Source organism: Pseudophryne corroboree, chromosome 1 (genome assembly GCF_028390025.1).
Source record: "Pseudophryne corroboree isolate aPseCor3 chromosome 1, aPseCor3.hap2, whole genome shotgun sequence".
Lineage (NCBI taxonomy): Eukaryota > Metazoa > Chordata > Amphibia > Anura > Myobatrachidae > Pseudophryne > Pseudophryne corroboree.
In genome coordinates, this window is record NC_086444.1 from 306,093,717 (window position 1) to 306,111,528 (window position 17,812).

At 46.8% G+C, this 17,812-nt stretch overlaps 1 protein-coding gene across 3 annotated transcripts in view; it reads right to left on the minus strand.

Annotated features, from left to right (window-relative positions):
- Positions 1-17,812, minus strand: part of KNTC1 (kinetochore associated 1) — a 736,750-nt gene that overhangs the window by 521,812 nt on the left and 197,126 nt on the right. For all 3 annotated transcript variants that reach the window (XM_063964446.1, XM_063964444.1, XM_063964445.1), the window contains exons 14-18: positions 16,562-16,605; positions 10,454-10,519; positions 10,296-10,371; positions 10,028-10,153; positions 1,030-1,119 (exon numbers count right to left, since the gene is read on the minus strand). In XM_063964446.1, coding sequence (XP_063820516.1) covers positions 1,030-1,119; positions 10,028-10,153; positions 10,296-10,371; positions 10,454-10,519; positions 16,562-16,605 — 402 coding nt within the window. The remainder of the gene's footprint in view (positions 1-1,029; positions 1,120-10,027; positions 10,154-10,295; positions 10,372-10,453; positions 10,520-16,561; positions 16,606-17,812) is intronic.

Consider the following 17,812-nt stretch of genomic DNA (forward strand, 5'->3'; position numbering starts at 1 on the left):
TTACTCAATATGACTGCTTCAACTTTGCATTATGCTTACCTTGCTCTCTATGTTTTTTTAACATGCTGTAATACTAAATCCATTGTACTAAGGGGGTCATTCCTACCCGATCGCTTGCTGCAGTTTCTCGCAGTGCAGCGATCTGGTCATAACTGCGCATGCGCCGGCACATGCCAGCCGTCGTTGCCTAGCGATCGCCTCTGAGGCAGAGGCGGTCGCTGGGCGGGTGGGGGCTGGATGGTGGCGTCAAGCCGCTGTTTAGGGGGGAGCGGGCTGCGGCGGCTGCGTGACTTCACACGCAGCCGCTGTGGCCCGGGGTGGGACGAGTAGCTCCCAGCCAGCACTCTTGAAGTGCAAAGGCATCTCTACTGTGCGATGCCTTTGCACTTCTGCAGGGGGAAGGAGCTGGCACTGACATGCGGGGCGAACTAGCCCCCCCCCCCATGTGAGTGTGAATGATCGTAGCTGTGCTAGCACAGCTACGATCAACTCGGAATGACCCCCACAGTGCGATATTTGCGGTTAAATTAACGTACGTAGGTATCCCGGAGGCCAGAATACAGACGTCGGGATCCCGGCGGTCAGAATACAGACGTCGGGATCCCGGCGGTCAGAATACAGACACCGGAATCAAGACAGCCGGGAAAATTCTGGCGGACGTAATCCTGACCTAAGCTCAGTATTTCCACTTGGGTGGTGGTCCACACAACCACCCGAGGGGGAATATAATAGTGTGGCAACCAAATGTCACCACTGGGCCCAAAGCGTGGAGAGCACAGCGAGCCAGCGAGAGGACAAGCTGAGCTCGCCGACAGGATTCTGGCTGTTGAGTCCCCGGCGTCAGTCTCCTGCCCTCCGGGATCCTGGCCGCGGGATCCCATACAGATCCCCTGTAAAGCGACTTTTAGTCCTTGCGGACGGAAAAAAAAATATTTCAATTTATAACAGATTAAATTGGTATCCTATAAAAACGTCAGCAGGCTTATCAGTAATAAATGCTAAACAAAAAACGTGCAAACAATTACTTACTCTGGTCTTTGCATAAGTCAGCATATCAAAGGTAGTTTCATAGGTTGGCCATGGTGCATTGACGCAGTATTCAACCACAAAATTATCATCCTGCACATAAAAAAGGCATTAGCCATATATTGGCAAAAAGATTAAAATCCATAGTTCACTTTAATTGAAATACTCAAATGACAGCCATTACAATGGTTAGCTTCTCATATAAGTTAGATAATTACATGATAAATAACATATAAAAAAATAAAATAAACATGTCCCCAGATGGTATATAATGCAGAACCTCCTCTTTCTTTAAGTATCTGAGAAATATATCATCCCGAACAATATGGCTGAGAAATCTGGAATGGAATATTTCAAGGAAATGGAATTAATGGTAATTTGCTCTTCCATCCACTATCACTGTCATTACAATGGTATGTACTCAATGCAGCCTGGGTTTTAAATATATGATACACTGGCTGGAAGGTGTTCATTCTGCATGAGGCTATCGAAGGATACAGATGCTCCAAAAGTCATCAACTGGATACCTCATCCCATAACTATTGAATCCAAAGAGACTGGATTGGTTTGTTCTGTTTATTTCCCTATTTGTTTATATTTTATTTGAAAATAGGATATTGGTACCTACCGGTAAATCCTTTTCTCGTAGTCCGTAGAGGAAGCTGGGGTCCACATTAGTACCATGGGTATAGACGGGTCCACCAGAAGCCACTGGCACTTTAAGAGTTTAAGAGTGTGGGCTGGCTCCTCCCTCTATGCCCCTCCTACCAGACTCAGTCTAGAAACTGTGCCCGAGGAGACGACATACTTCGAGAAAAGGACTTAACACAGATAGTGGTGAGATTCATACCAGCTCACACAAAATAGGCACGTCAAGTCAACTTGCTTGAACTAAATCAGCAACGGATGAAACCTTACTTACCCAGTAACTATGCAGTATGCAACTAAACAAAGTGGTACTGAACCGAATAACATAAGCAGGAAAACGAAGCGCTGGGCGGGCGCCCAGCATCCTCTACGGACTACGAGAAAAGGATTTACCGGTAGGTACCAAAATCCTATTTTCTCTAACGTTCTAGATGCTGGGGTCCACATTAGTACCATGGGGATGTGCCAAAGCTCCCAGAACGGGAGGGAGAGCGCGGAGGCTCCTGCAGAACAGATTGACCGAACTTCATATCATCAGAGGCCAAAGTATCGAACTTGTAGAACCTTGCAAACGTGTTCAACACAGACCAAGTTGCCGCTCGGCAAAGCTGCGTTGCCGACACAACCCGGGCAGCCGCCCAGGAAAACCCCACCTTACGAGTAGAGTGGGCCTTAACAGATTTTGGACACGGCAGTCCTGCCGTAGAATAGGCATGCTGGATACTGAACCTAATCCAGCGAGAAACAGGCTGCTTAGAAGCAGGACACCTAATTTTCTTGGGATCATATAGGACAAACAAAGAGTACGATTTCCTGTGATGAGAACTTCTCTTCACATAAATCTTCAGAGCCCTCACGACATCCAAGGACTTTGAAGTAATCGAGGGGTCAGTAGCCACTGGCACCACAACAGGTTGGTTGATATGAAATGCCGATACAACCTTTGGAAGGAACTGCTGACGAGTCCGGAGCTCAGCCCTATCCTCATGAAAGATCAAGTAAGGGCTTTTGCATGACAAAGCTTCCAACTCAGAGACACGCCTAGCAGAAGCTAAAGCCAACAAAGTGAGCAACTTCCATGTAAGAAATTTGAGCTCCAAATCCTGTAGAGGCTCAAACCAATCAGACTGGAAACCTGCAACACCACGTTACGGTCCCAAGGCGCCGTAGGTACAAAGGGAGGTTGAATATGCAGAACTCCCTTCAAAAAGGTCTGAATCTCCGGGAGGGCAGCCAATTGTTTCTGAAAGAAAATGGACAGGGCTGAAATCTGGACCTTCACAGATCCCAATCTCAGCCCCATATCCACTCCTGCCTGCAGGAAGAGGAGGAAACGTCCCAGTGTAAATTCCACCGCAGGAAACTTCTTGTACTCACACCAAGAGACATATTTCTTCCAAATACGATGGTAATGTTAAGACGTTACCCCTTTCCTAGCCTGTATGAGGGTAGGAATCACTTCTTTCAGAATACCCTTCCGAGCAATCAGGCGCTCAACTTCCATGCCGTCAAATGCAGCTGTGGTAAGTCTTGATAGGCGAACAGACCCTGCTGCAGCAGGTCCTCCCGAAGAGAAAGAGGCCTCGGTTCTTCTTGCAGTAATTACAGAGGGCTGCGTACCAAGCCCGTCTTGGCCAGTCTGGGGCAATGAGGATTGCTTGAACCCTTGTTCTCCTTATGAGCTTTAGTATTCTTGGAATGAGTGGGAGTGGTGGAAACTTGTAACTGACTGGAACACCCACGGAGACACCAGGGCGTCCACCGCCACTGCCTGAGGGTCCCTCGACCTGGAACAATAACGCCAAAGCTTCTTGTTGAGACAAGAGGCCATCATGTCTATTTGGGGTAAACCCCAAAGATCTGTTACCTCCCTGAACACCTCCCGGATGGAGGCCCCACTCTCCCGGATGGAGATCGTGTCTGCTGAGGAAGTCTGCTTCGAAGTTGTATACTCCTGGAATGTAGATAGCTGACAGCGCCAACGAGTGCTTTTTCGTCCATAGGAGTATTCTTGTGACTTCTGACATCGCCGCTCTGCTCTTCGTTTCGCCCTGTCGGTTTATGTAAGCCACTGTTGTTACGTTGTCCGACTGTACTTGAATGGCCCTGTTTCTTAGAAGAGGGGCCGCCTAAAGAAGACCGCTGTAGACGGCTCTTAGTTCCAGAATGTTGATGGGCAGGCCGGCTTCCAGGCTTGACCATCCTCCCTGGAAGGTCACCCCTTGAGTGACTGCTCCGCAGCCCTGAAGGCTCGCATCCGTCGTTAGCAGGACCCAGTCAAGAATCCCGAACCTGCGGCCCTCCAGCAGGTGAGGCAATTGGAGCCACCATAGGAGTGAAATCCTCGCACTTGGTGACAGACGAATTCTCTGATGCATGTGGAGGTGAGATCCCGACCACTTGTCCAGGAGGTCCAGTTGGAAGGTCCAAGCATGAAACCTCTCATACTGGAGAGCCTCGTAGGAGGCCACCATTTTTCCCAATAGGCGAATGCATTGATGAACATACACCCAGGGTGGCTTCAAGACATCCCGGACCATGGATTGGATCACCAACGCCTTGTCCTGCAGAAGGAACACCCGCTGTACTTCCATATCCAGGATCATTCCCAGAAACGACAATCTCCGGGTCGGTTCCAAATGTGACTTTGGAAAATTCAGAATCCGCCCGTGACTCTGAAGCAGCCGTGTTGTGAGAACAATGGATTGGAGCAGCCTTTCCCTGGATGATTTTGTAAATATAATTATAATTACATAACTATATAAGAGAGCGCAAGGTGCTGAATAGATAAATACCATTTATTAAAATGTTTAAAAAATACACATAATTAATTAAACAAGGTGATTGCTGAAAATAGAGCATAAGATCGACTGACCATCGCTAATAACTAGTAACAATGTCCCATATTTTGTAAAGCATGGAGTATCCAATTAATATTTATGGAACCAATGCAGAGTATTGATGAAGAGATGTCTCGCTTCAAACTCTGTTTAAAGAACAAAGTCCACCGTGGATTGCAAATACCTCCGTATATGTTGTACTGGAAAAGGTATGTTTTGAAATAGAATTTAGACGCCGCCTATGATGAGAATGATATTGATATCTCCTAGCCTGCGTACTGCTTCACTTTTAAACCCCCACACATATACGACCAGAAGCTCACCGCAGATGTGATGATGAACAGAAGCCGTGTCCTGTAGCACTCAGGAGGCCAGGCAGTGCGGGAGCAGCGGTGTGGAGACGATGGCAGGTCTCAGGTGTATGTAACACCGCAGGTGTGGAGACGATGGCAGGCCACAGGTGTATGTAACACCGCAGGTGTAGAGACGATGGCAGGCCACAGGTGTATGTAACACCGCAGGTGTAGAGACGATGGCAGGTCTCAGGTGTCTGCAACACCGCAAGTGTGATGATAGACAGAAGCCGTATCCTGTAGCACTCAGGAGGCAAGGCGATGCGGGAGCGGCGGTGTGGAGACGATGGCAGGTCTCAGGTGTGGCAATAAGCGGACGTTGGCAGGTCCTGGGGGGGGGAAGCAGACGCGGCAGTAGGTGGCGGAGATGGTCGACAGTCAGCCCAGTAGCAAATGTGGAGGTGGTCAGGACCATAAAGTTGTAGCTCCAGCCCTTATTAACGCGTTTCTCCGACTTAAGGGCAGTCGGTTTCATCAGAATAAGTTCCTGTGCTTTAGGAGTAGCTGATATTTAAAGGGATCATTATCCAATGAAAACGCCTCCTAAGCACTTACTTTCTATTAAAAGCACCTGTATCAATTAATACCAGTGTGAACCTAATGTGAACCTTAATACATATATAATCCAATATACAGACCATAACAATTGTACTTTCAAACATATGGTAAAACCATGAACAATTATTAGATAATATCTTATACTTTCGGACTAGACAAATGTAACTGTCTAAACATTAATTAGATAATTAAATCTAGCAGGCAGCACGGAGAGATAAATAGCATACATAATTCTTATATATTAGTGAAATATAACTATTAGAAACACTGGTTGGCATAGGTCCGTGTGGCACACCACACTAATCCCCCGAGCCCCCAACCGCACAGACCCGGGTTCAAATACCACCACAAAGACAACTGTAATTAATTATTATTATTTTATTCTTTATTTTTATTAATAAAAAACAAAATAAAAATATAGAACATAGGTTCTGCTGAATTCATTAAATTAACCCCCCTAGAAAGTCATAATCCATTGTCCATTCTAGCGCCTGTATTGATTTTGCTTTAATAGTAATATCAATTTTGGGTCACAGATTCCATATTGAATTTGAATACCTTTAGGTAAGGATTCAAGGACTTCAGATTCAAAATAGGTCTCACAGACCCATCTGGTTTTGGCACCACAAACAGACTGGAGTAGTAACCTTGTCCTTGCTGTAGCAGAGGTACTAGAACAATGACCTGGGACTGGACCAACTTGTCGATGGCCGGTAGTAGCGTAACACGCATATTTTCCAAAACTGGCAAGGCTGATTTGAAAAACTGTTGGGGAGGAGCACCGTCGTACTCCAGCTTGCAACCTTGAGAGATAAAGTCCCTTACCCAGGCATCTTGACAGGAACCATCCCAGATGTGGGTGTAGTGACATAACAGAGCTCCCACCACAAGATCCCTTCGGGATGGGTGGGCACCATCATGCTGAACTGGTGCACTGTTCCTGAGAGCCGGCAACGGCTTGTTTCTTAGGGTTACCTCTGGAGCCTCTAGCTGCATTGGAAGCACCGTGGGCCCTAGATCGAAATCTGGACGACCGAAAGGACTGAGTAGACGGTCCCGGATGGGTACGCCTAGCAGGCAGAGCCCCCGAAGAGAGAAACATGGATTTCCCAGAAGTAGCCTTTGAAATCCATGCGTCCAATTCACCTCCGAAGAGCCATTCACCTGTGAAGGGAAGAGAATCCACATTACGTTTGGAATCAGCGTCTGCAATCCATCGACGCAACCATATGCCTCTGTGCAGCCATAGCTGTGGTTCTAGCACTTATATTGCCAATTTCCTTAAGGGAGTCACAGAACACTATTGCCGTGTCCTTAATGTGTTTTAGGAAAGTTACAGTAGTAACTAAGGGCATATCACCCGAAAGACCCTCTTGAATCTGAGTAGCCCATGTATGAATGGCATGCGTCATCCAGCAACCAGCAAAGACCGGCCTTTGAGCTACACCTGCAGCAGTGTACATAGATTTTAGTGTGGTCTCTATTTTCCTATCCCCCGGGTCCTTTAGAGTAAAAGAGCCCGGACAAGGGAGCACCGCATTTTTAGAAAGGTGCGAGACTGAGACGTCTACAGCTGGAGATACTTCCCAGAATTTCCTGCCTTCAGGGGCAAATTTAAAAACCGGTTAGATACCGGATATTTTTTTATTGGATTTTTCCAGGCTAATTTAAATAAATCATCCAATTCTTTGGAATCAGGAAAAGTGACTGTCAGTTTGTCTTGTGGGAGGACTGCTAATTAATAGCGTCATCCAGGGGGTGCTTTAACACATCCCATATAGCCAATATGAGGGGTTCTATACCCTGTGTAGGAATGGAATCCCAACTAATGGGGTCCCCATCATCCCCATCCACCTGTACATCATCAGAATCTGATAGGATTGCAAGAAAAGCACGTTTTTGTGCACCTGTAGTAGACAGCGGGGGATGGGAAGCATCAGCCTTGGCAGTCAGGATAGCCACAGCTTGTTGCAGTTCTTGTGTTTTATTGGCATTGGCAGTGAGCGGAGATGACATATCCGACATCACAGATTTTATAGCCCCCAGACAGAAAGGCTCTGGACTCTCCCCCATGTTATCAGCATTTTGTGATGACTGACTACACTGCTCACATGAAATGGAGCCCGATGAACTAGGGGAGAATCTGGCATTACATACATTGCATGATTTCTGTTTCACCATAAGGAAACACAGAAACAATACACATAGAACACAGACTGAATACAAAACAAGCCTGTCCTATTGCATGTGAGAGGAGACACAGAAGAGAGGACACCAGCACACCCAACGCTGTACAGCCCCACTGAGACTGTCAGCGTATTATGTAGTACTATAAAACAGCGATACTGCAGTACAGATAATTCCCCAGGAATGTAAACTGTACATTAATAGCGGCTCTCCCTCTCTACACCCGGTACCAGTGTTCCTGTGACAGTTTTGAGGAGCTGTATGAGGCTGCTGTTGCTTAGGCAGAGGAAGGCGCCAAAATGCAGCTGAGCCCGTTCTGATGTAGCTCCGCCCCCCGCTATGGCACCAGAGCTACTAATAAGATTTTTATACTGGCTATGTCTCCACAGGCTGTGTAGCCTCACATAAATGCTTGGTACAGCACACCTCCCACCAGTGTCCCACAGGGGGGGACCTGTACGCCTCAATCATGCGGCTGGCGCACACTGAATCCGGGGGGCCCACCTAGCGGGGCCTCCGGTATGTACTCACCACGACGATCACCTTCAGGCTTGGTTAGGGGTGTGCGGCAAGCAGTGGCTGCGAAAGCTAAGGTGCATTGCTCCGCTGAACAAACAACCCCACAGGACGGTGGTCCTGCAGCGGAGAAGCGGCTCTGCACCTCATGAGGCCGGTGACCGTCTCCCCCCCTAACTCCCACGGCGCAGGTATGCTGTTGCCCAAATAACATACCGAAACAAGCAAAAGTTTAAAAGAAATTGAAGAAAAACTCTGGAGCTGCTGAGTGTGCATTTTCTCCTGAGGGCACTTTTTTCTAAACTATAACTGCCTGTGGGAGGGGGCATAGAGGGGAGGAGCCAACACACCCAGATGAAGAAATTTAAAGTGCACTGGCTCCTTTCGACCTATCTATACCCATCGTACTAATTTTGTACCCAATATCCCTTAAGGATGCTAGAGAAAAGTACATTGCACTTACATTTTCCACCAGTCCCCATCAGAGGGAACCTGAATGAATGCAGCCTCTTGAGTCTGAGTGACTTTAGAAGGAGAAAGGAGAGATGGCCATCAGTCAGCTTATTGTTACACTGGATCCCTAAAAGTCTCCACCTTGGTATCAGGGAGACTACTGTCTGGGGATCTGGTAAACATGCCTCTGGAGCTCAAATTCGGACAGATGAGGTGATCAAGTCCCCCACCAGAATCCAAGAAGTATTGTAGGGAAATCATTCCCTCTCTCTAGACTTTCAGGGACCACAGAAGTGGCCATATGCATAGGTGCTCTCGTATACAGAGGAGCAACAAGAGGCACTTTAACAGAGGAAGGGGTCCCTGTGCAGACTCCGGGAGGGCAGTAGTCTCTGGTATCTTGCTGGAGTCTATTGCGCATGCACAGGTCTTTTGAATCATGGCGTCCGCCATGTACCGGAGACCAAATTCACTACTGCGCATGTGCTGAGTCCATTTTGTGAAAAATATTGACAGCGGCTGCAGCGCCCGACACTGGACTCCGGAGAGGTAAAATATGGGTGCAATGTGTTCGGCGTGGACCCCCCTGGACCAAGGGGCCCGTGTGTACCACATACAGTACATTGCACCCATTACAGAAACGCCAATGGGAGCAACTACTACCCAATGTCCATTAGGGACTTTGTTGAATGTCAACGTTACGTGCACATACACAATGCTTGATTTGTTACAGAGACCAGGCCAGGAATAACCCTCTGGTATTGTATTTTGGAAATTAATAAAAATTGACTCTGAGATCTGAAAAGGTGCATCCTTTAACCATAGAGAGGAGTATACTATTAGATCATCTTGCGTGCTGTGGAGTAGCAGTGCTTTTAAAGACATCCCATAGAGCAATAAACATCTTTCTGCTTTTAAGAAAATACCACCTTGTATCCCGTGACGTCCAGAAAAGTACAAAACACTATGTTCTCCAACTGTTCTGTTTTGAGCCCATTGTCTCCAAGTTCAATCCCTCTGCCAGCTACCAAGTAAAGACTGGTTCATAGTGACTGACCAGTGGGGAATTAACTAACAGCAACCAGAAGGTATGGCAGCATCGTGAAGACACAAACCCATAATTAAGTGTTTTCAGGTGTTGGTGTAGGAACCTGGTGGGGGCATTAAGTTATCCACCCACAATGCAGTGGGAGGAGTCAGTGACAGGCTGTTAAAAAAAAAAAAAGATACCCAATAAAACAAACACATACTTCATACACCACCAGCAACAATGCACTATGTATATTAATTGTTCCCCATTCCTCTTGTTTATAATCTAATTTGGACAGGGCCATTTTTAATTCATGTTTCACAATATTTTATATCAGGTGTTTATGTTATGATCTCAATGTACAGCGCTGTAAAATATTTTGGTGCTAAATAGATAAAGCATAGACACAAACATACCTTTATTTTATGCAGATTGCTTTTAGCTTCATCGACAAGTTCCTGCCAGAAGACTTTGTCAAAACTCCCACTGGATGTGGATGCCAATTTCTCCAGTACAATATTAAGCTTTACTTTATAGACCAGCTGTCAAAAAGAACATTTTAGAACCACATTCAAACTATCATACTTACAGTCTATCTATTAATATGTACACATTATTGAAGTTAAGAAACATTACACAACTGATTTCTGATATCACAATAGCAGTGAGCCATTAAAACTTTACCTCAACATCCAGGCCAAACTGAATAGCGAACTTCTCAGCTTCTTCAAACTTATGCTTGTGTAGTAATCGACTTAACCTGCAGAAAGTAACTCACCAGTAAAACATATATAACAAAGTCATGTACAGTTTTCTTTAGTTTGCCATTTATATTGATATACCTGTTTTCTGGTAAAGCCTCTGTTAAACATCTCATTGCAAGAACAGTGACTGAACACTCAGGAGACCTGGAAAAATAAGAATTTACTTACCGATAATTCTATTTCTCGTAGTCCGTAGTGGATGCTGGGACTCCGTAAGGACCATGGGGAATAGCGGCTCCGCAGGAGACAGGGCACAAAAGTAAAGCTTTAGGATCAGGTGGTGTGCACTGGCTCCTCCCCCTATGACCCTCCTCCAAGCCTCAGTTAGGATACTGTGCCCGGACGAGCGTACATAATAAGGAAGGATTTTGAATCCCGGGTAAGACTCATACCAGCCACACCAATCACACCATACAACTTGTGATCTGAACCCAGTTAACAGTATGATAAAACGTAGGAGCCTCTGAAAGATGGCTCACAACAATAAACAACCCGATGTTATTGTAACAATAACTATATACAAGTATTGCAGACAATCCGCACTTGGGATGGGCGCCCAGCATCCACTACGGACTACGAGAAATAGAATTATCGGTAAGTAAATTCTTATTTTCTCTGACGTCCTAAGTGGATGCTGGGACTCCGTAAGGACCATGGGGATTATACCAAAGCTCCCAAACGGGCGGGAGAGTGCGGATCACTCTGCAGCACCGAATGAGAGAACTCCAGGTCCTCCTCAGCCAGGGTATCAAATTTGTAGAATTTAGCAAACGTGTTTGCCCCTGACCAAGTAGCTGCTCGGCAAAGTTGTAAAGCCGAGACCCCTCGGGCAGCAGCCCAAGATGAGCCCACTTTCCTTGTGGAATGGGCTTTAACAGATTTTGGCTGTGGGAGGCCTGCCACAGAGTGTGCAAGCTGAATTGTACTACAAATCCAACGAGCAATCGTCTGCTTAGAAGCAGGAGCACCCAGCTTGTTGGGTGCATACAGGATGAACAGCGAGTCAGATTTTCTGACTCCAGCCGTCCTGGAAACATATATTTTCCGGCCTTGACAACGTCTAGCAACTTGGAGTCCTCCAAGTCCCTAGTAGCCGCAGGCACCACAATAGGTTGGTTCAGGTGGACGCTGAAACCACCTTAGGGAGAAACTGAGGACGAGTCCTCAATTCCGCCCTGTCCGAATGGAAAATCAGATAAGGGCTTTTACAGGATAAAGCCGCCAATTTTGACACGCGCCTGGCCCAGGCCAGAGCCAACAGCATGACCACTTTTCCTGTGAGATATTTTAACTCCATAGATTTAAGTGGGTCAAACCAATGTGACTTTTGGGACCCAAAAACTACATTGAGATCCCAAGGTGCCACTGAAGGCACCAAAGGAGACTGTATATGCAGTACCCCTTTTACAAACGTCTGAACTTCAGGGACTGAAGCTAGTTCTTTTTGGAAGAAAATTGACAGAGCCGAAATTTGAACCTTAATGGACCCCAATTTCAGGCCCATAGACACTCCTGTTTGCAGGAAATGTAGGAATTTCCTCCGTCGGGCCTTACTGGCCTCGCACCACGCAACATATTTTCGCCAAATGCGGTGATAATGTTTTGCGGTTACATCCTTCCTGGCTTTGATCAGGATAGGGATGACTTCATCCGGAATGCCTTTTTCCTTCAGGATCCGGCGTTCAACCGCCATGCCGTCAAACGCAGCCGCGGTAAGTCTTGGAACAGACAGGGTCCTTGCTGGAGCAGGTCCCTTCTTAGAGGTAGAGGCTACGGATCCTCCGTGAGCATCTCTTGAAGTTCCGGTTACCAAGTCCTTATTGGCCAATCCGGAGCCACGAATATAGTGCTTACTCCTCTCCATCTTATCAATCTCAGTACCTTGGGTATGAGAGGCAGAGGAGGGAACCCATACACTGATTGGTACACCCACGGTGTTACCAGAGCCTTTACAGCTATTGACTGAGGGTCCCTTGACCTGGCGCAATACCTGTCGAGTTTTTCCCAACGGTTTATAATCATGTGGAGGACTTCTGGGTGAAGTTCCCACTCTCCCGGGTGGAGGTCGTGCTGAGGAAATCTGCTTCCCAGTTGTCCACTCCCGGAATGAATACTGCTGACAGTGCTATCACATGGTTTTCCGCCCAGCGAAGAATCCTTGCAGCTTCTGCCATTGCCCTCCTGCTTCTTGTGGCACCCTGTCTGTTTACGTGGGTGACTGCCGTAATGTTGTCCGACTGGATCAACACCGGCTGACCTTGAAGCAGAGGTCTTGCTAAGCTTAGAGCATTGTAAATGGCCCTTAGCTTCAGATATTTATGTGAAGTGATGTCTCCAGGCTTGACCATAAGCCCTGGATATTCCTTCCCTGTGTGACTGCTCCCCAGCCTCGCAGGCTGGCATCCGTGGTCACCAGGACCCAGTCCTGAATGCAGAATCTGCGGCCCTCTAGAAGATGAACACTCTGCAACCACCACAGGAGGGATACCCCTGTCCTTGGTGACAGGGTTATCCGCTGATGCATCTAAAGATGCGACCCGGACCATTTTTCCAGTAGGTCCCACTGGAAAGTCCTTGCGTGGAATCTGCCAAATGGGATTGCTTCGTAGGAAGCCACCATTTTTACACAGAACCCTTGTGCATTGATGCACTGAGACTTGGCTCGGTTTTAGGAGGTTCCTGACTAGCTCGGATAACTCCCTGGCTTTCTCCTCCGGGAGAAACACCTTCTTTCTGGACTGTGTCCAGGATCATCCCTAGGAACAGAAGACAAGTCGTCGGAACCAGCTGCGATTTTGGAATATTGAGAATCCAATCGTGCTGCCGCAACACTACCTGAGATAGTGCTACACTGACCTCCAACTGTTCCCTGGATCTTACCCTTAATCAGGGAATCGTCCAAGTAAAGAATAACTAAAATTCCCTTCCTTCGAAGGAATATCATCATTTCGGTCCTTACTTTAGTAAAGACCCGGGGTGCCGTGGACCATCCCTACGGCAGCGTCTGAACTGATAGTGACAGTTCTGTACCATAACCTGAGGTACCCTTGGTGAGAAGGGTAAATTTTTTGACATGAAGGTAAGCATCCTTGATGTCCCGAGACATCATGTAGTCCCCTTCTTCCAGGTTCGCAATCACTGCTCTGAGTGACTCAATCTTGAATTTGAACCTCTGTATTCAAAGATTTTAGATTTAGAATCGGTCTCACCGAGCCGTCTGGCTTCGGTACCACAATAGTGTGGAATAATACCCCGTTTCCTTTTGCAGGAGGGGTACCTTGAGTATCACCTGCTGGGAATACAGCTTGTGAATGGCTTCCAAAACTGCCTCCCTGTCAGAGGGAGACGTCGGTAAAACCGACTTTTGGAAACGGCGAGGGGGAGACGTCTCGAATTCCAATTTGTACCCCTGAAATATTACCTGAAAGATCCAGGGGTCTACTTGCGAGTGAGCCCACTGCGCACTGAAATTCATTGAGAACGGGCCCCCACCGTGCCTGAGCTTGTAAAGCCCTAGCATCATACTGAGGGCTTGGCAGAGGCGGGAAAGGGTTTCTGTTCCTGGGAACTGGCTCATCTCTGTAGCCTTTTTCCTCTCCCTCTGTCACGAGCAGAAAAGAGGAACCTTTTGTCCGCTTGCCAACAAAGGACTGCGCCTGATAATACCGCGTCTTATTTTGAGAGGCGACCTGGGGTACAAACGTGGATATCCCAGCTGTTGCCGTGGCCACCAGGTCTGAAAGACCGACCCCAAATGCCTTTTTTAAGGCAATACTTCCAAATGCCGTTTGGAATCCGCCTCACCTGACCACTTTACTGGTAGAATTGGACAACGCACTTATACTTGATGCCAGTCGGCAATATTCCGCTGTGCATCTCGCATATATTTTAAATGCTCTATAGGCAATAATATACTGTCCTTATCTAGGATATCAATATTTCCAGTCAGGGAATCCGACCACGCCAACCCAGCACTGCACATCCAGGCTGAGGCGATTGCTGGTCGCAGTATAACACCAGTATGTGTGTAAATACATTTTAGGATACCCTCCTGCATTCTATCAGCAGGATCCTTAAGGGCGGCCATCTCAGGAGAGGGTAGAGCCCTTGTTCTTACAAGCGTGTGAGCGCCTTATCCCCCCTAGGGGGTGTTTCCCAACGCACCCTAACCTCTGGCGGGAAAAGGTATACTGCCAATAACTTTTTAGAAATTATCAATTGTTATCGGGGGGAAACCCACGCATCATCACACACCTCATTTTATTTCTCAGATTCAGGAAAACTACAGGTAGTTTTTCCTCACCAAACATAATACAGGTTGAGTATCCCATATCCAAATATCCGAAATACGGAATATTCCGAAATACAGACTTTTTTGAGCGAGAGTGAGATAGTGAAACTTTTGTTTTCTGATGGCTCAATGTACACAAACTTTGTTTAATACACACAGTTATTAAAAATATTGTATTAAATGACCTTCAGACTGTGTATGTAAGGTGTATATGAAACATAAATGAATTGTATGAATGTAGACACACTTTGTTTAATGCACAAGGTTATAAAAAATATTGGCTAAAATTATCTTCAGGCTGTGTGTATAAGGTGTATATAAAACATAAATGCATTCTGTGCTTAGATTTAGGTCCCATTGCCATGATATCTCATTATGGTAGGCAATTATTCCAAAATACGGAAAAATCCCATATCCAAAATACCTCTGGTCCCAAGCATTTTGGATAAGGGAGACTCAACCTGTACCCCTTTTTGGTGGTACTCATATTATCAGAAATGTGTAAACATTTTCCCTTGCCTCAATCATGTAACGTGTGGCCCTATTGGAAATCACGGTTGTCTCTTCACCGTCGACACAGGAGTCAGTATCCGTGTCGGCGTCTGTATCTGCCATCTGAGGTAACGGGCGCTTTAGAGCCCCTGACGGCCTATGAGACGTTTGGACAGGCACAAGCTGAGTAGCCGGCTGTCTCATGTCAACCACTGTCTTTATACCGAGCTGACACTGTCACGTAATTTTCAACAGTACATCCACTCAGGTGTCGACCCCCTAGGGGGTGACATCACTATTACAGACAATCTGCTCCGTCTCCACATCATTTTTCTCCTCATACATGTCGACACAAACGTACCGACACACAGCACACACACAGGGAATGCTCTGATAGAGGACAGGACCCCACTAGCCCTTTGGGGAGACAGAGGGAGAGTTTGCCAGCACACACCAAAGCGCTATAAACTGTATAGGGACAACCTTATAATAAGTGTCTATCCCTTATAGCTGCTTATATATATTTTTAGCCAAATAAGTGCCCCCCCTCTCTGTTGTACCCTGTTTCTGTAGTGCAGTGCAGGGGAGAGTCTGGGAGCCTTCCTACCAGCGGAGCTGTGTGGGAAAATGGCGCCGTGTGCTGAGGAGATAGGCCCCGCCTCCTTCTCGGCGGGCTCTTCTCCCGCTTTTATCTGGAAAACTGGCAGGGGTTAAATACATCCATATAGCCCAGGGGCTATATGTGATGTATTTTTTGCCATAGGAGGTATTTACATTGCTGCCCAGGGCGCCCTGCACCCTCAGTGACCGCAGTGTGAAGTGTGCTGGGAGCAATGGCGCACAGCTGCAGTGCTGTGCGCTACCTTAATGAAGACAGGAACGTCTTCTGCCGCCGATTTCTGGACCTCTTCACTCTTCAGCATCTGTAAGGGGGCCGGCGGCGCGGCTCCGGGACCCATCCAGGCTGTACCTGTGATCGTCCCTCTGGAGCTAATGTCCAGTAGCCAAGAAGCCCAATCCACTCTGCACGCAGGTGAGTTCGCTTCTTCTCCCCTTAGTCCCTCGATGCAGTGAGCCTGTTGCCAGCAGGTCTCACTGAAAATAAAAAACCTATTTAAACTTTACTTCTAAGCAGCTCAGGAGAGCCACCTAGCCTGCACCCTTCTCGTTCGGGCACAAAAATCTAACTGAGGCTTGGAGGAGGGTCATAGGGGGAGGAGCCAGTGCACACCACCTGATCCTAAAGCTTTACTTTTGTGCCCTGTCTCCTGCGGAGCCGCTATTCCCCATGGTCCTTACGGAGTCCCAGCATCCACTTAGGACGTCAGAGAAAAGTTATTAGTGTAAGCATTAGAACATTTGAGTCACCAAAAGTAATACCTAATCGAACTGTGAGAATATACCTTTCATTGTTGTCATATATTCCTTCAAGAAGGTATATTGTATCCTAATGCAAAACAGACACATACTATGTTACACATGTAAATCAGCATGTCTAAAAGGTACATAGCTAAAAACATACAAATGATTTTCTACAGTATAATTTTATAAATTGACAACAAAACGTAGCCTCCATAGCATCAAACTGAATGGATATACCAGTAGTTCCCAAACTTTCTCGGTTCATTGCACCCTTATTGCATGAAAATATTTTGGGGCCTCCCTAGGCCTAGGGGTAGATTCCTAGTGCTGGTAGCATGCCTATGTGTTGAATTAATTAAAATTTGTCTCTTTGCCCAGAGGAAGGGGAGATGATGGAGATGCCAGGGGCGCCTGTCAAAACATTAGAACTGCGTGGCTGATTCTGCTTTAAGGTCGCTGCACAACAGCTAGTTCCGCCCTTAACTGCCAGGACCAGATACTCTGGACTCTGGGACGATGTTCACGCAACTGAACGATCAGCAGACTGCAAATCTGCTGCAATTGCAGTGCACATGCACCAAGGTACATCTCCGATGCTGCTCGCAGTGAGGATTTCATTGCAGAGTGATTGACAGGACAATTTCGGGGTTGTATCTGCCATCAGTTGCGATCATATACATACAAAAACATGGCTCCTGCGTCTCTACTGCTGTGGCCAGTCTGTGTAGCCATAGGGCTACCTTAGCAGTTAATATTCCTGGTTATTGTGAAATGGCTCCTGTGGGCGTTTATCCTCTTTTCTGGGTGTCAGCTATACTTGCAACAACTAGCAATTCCATATCTTAAAAATTATCATCTGCGCAAGCAAGAGCGTACAAACATGAATTATGCCCTCTGTCTCTGTGGAAGTCTGGGAAGGAGAAGCATGTGGAGGAGGAGGAAAATAAAGGGGTGGAGCTAGAGCTTGCAGCCCTCTCTGCGTAAATGGGCGCACACTGTGTGCGGACAGCCTAATAACTTGCTGGCACAGATCATTTAATATGGGAATCGGGACCAGACTAGACCATCAGGCAGCGGTACCCAGCTGTAAGTGTGCTGTGGCAGCACAATGTGTGGGAAACGCTGGTATAATCTGTACTTTTCTGTTGGAAACAATATAAGAAGTTATTATATTAGTGATAAGCCCATCATTACATCAACTTTAATGGCAACTTACTGTAAAAGTTGAAAAAGTTCAAAAACACTATGCTTTCACAGATAAATAAAATAAAATCTAAGGCTACATATAACGG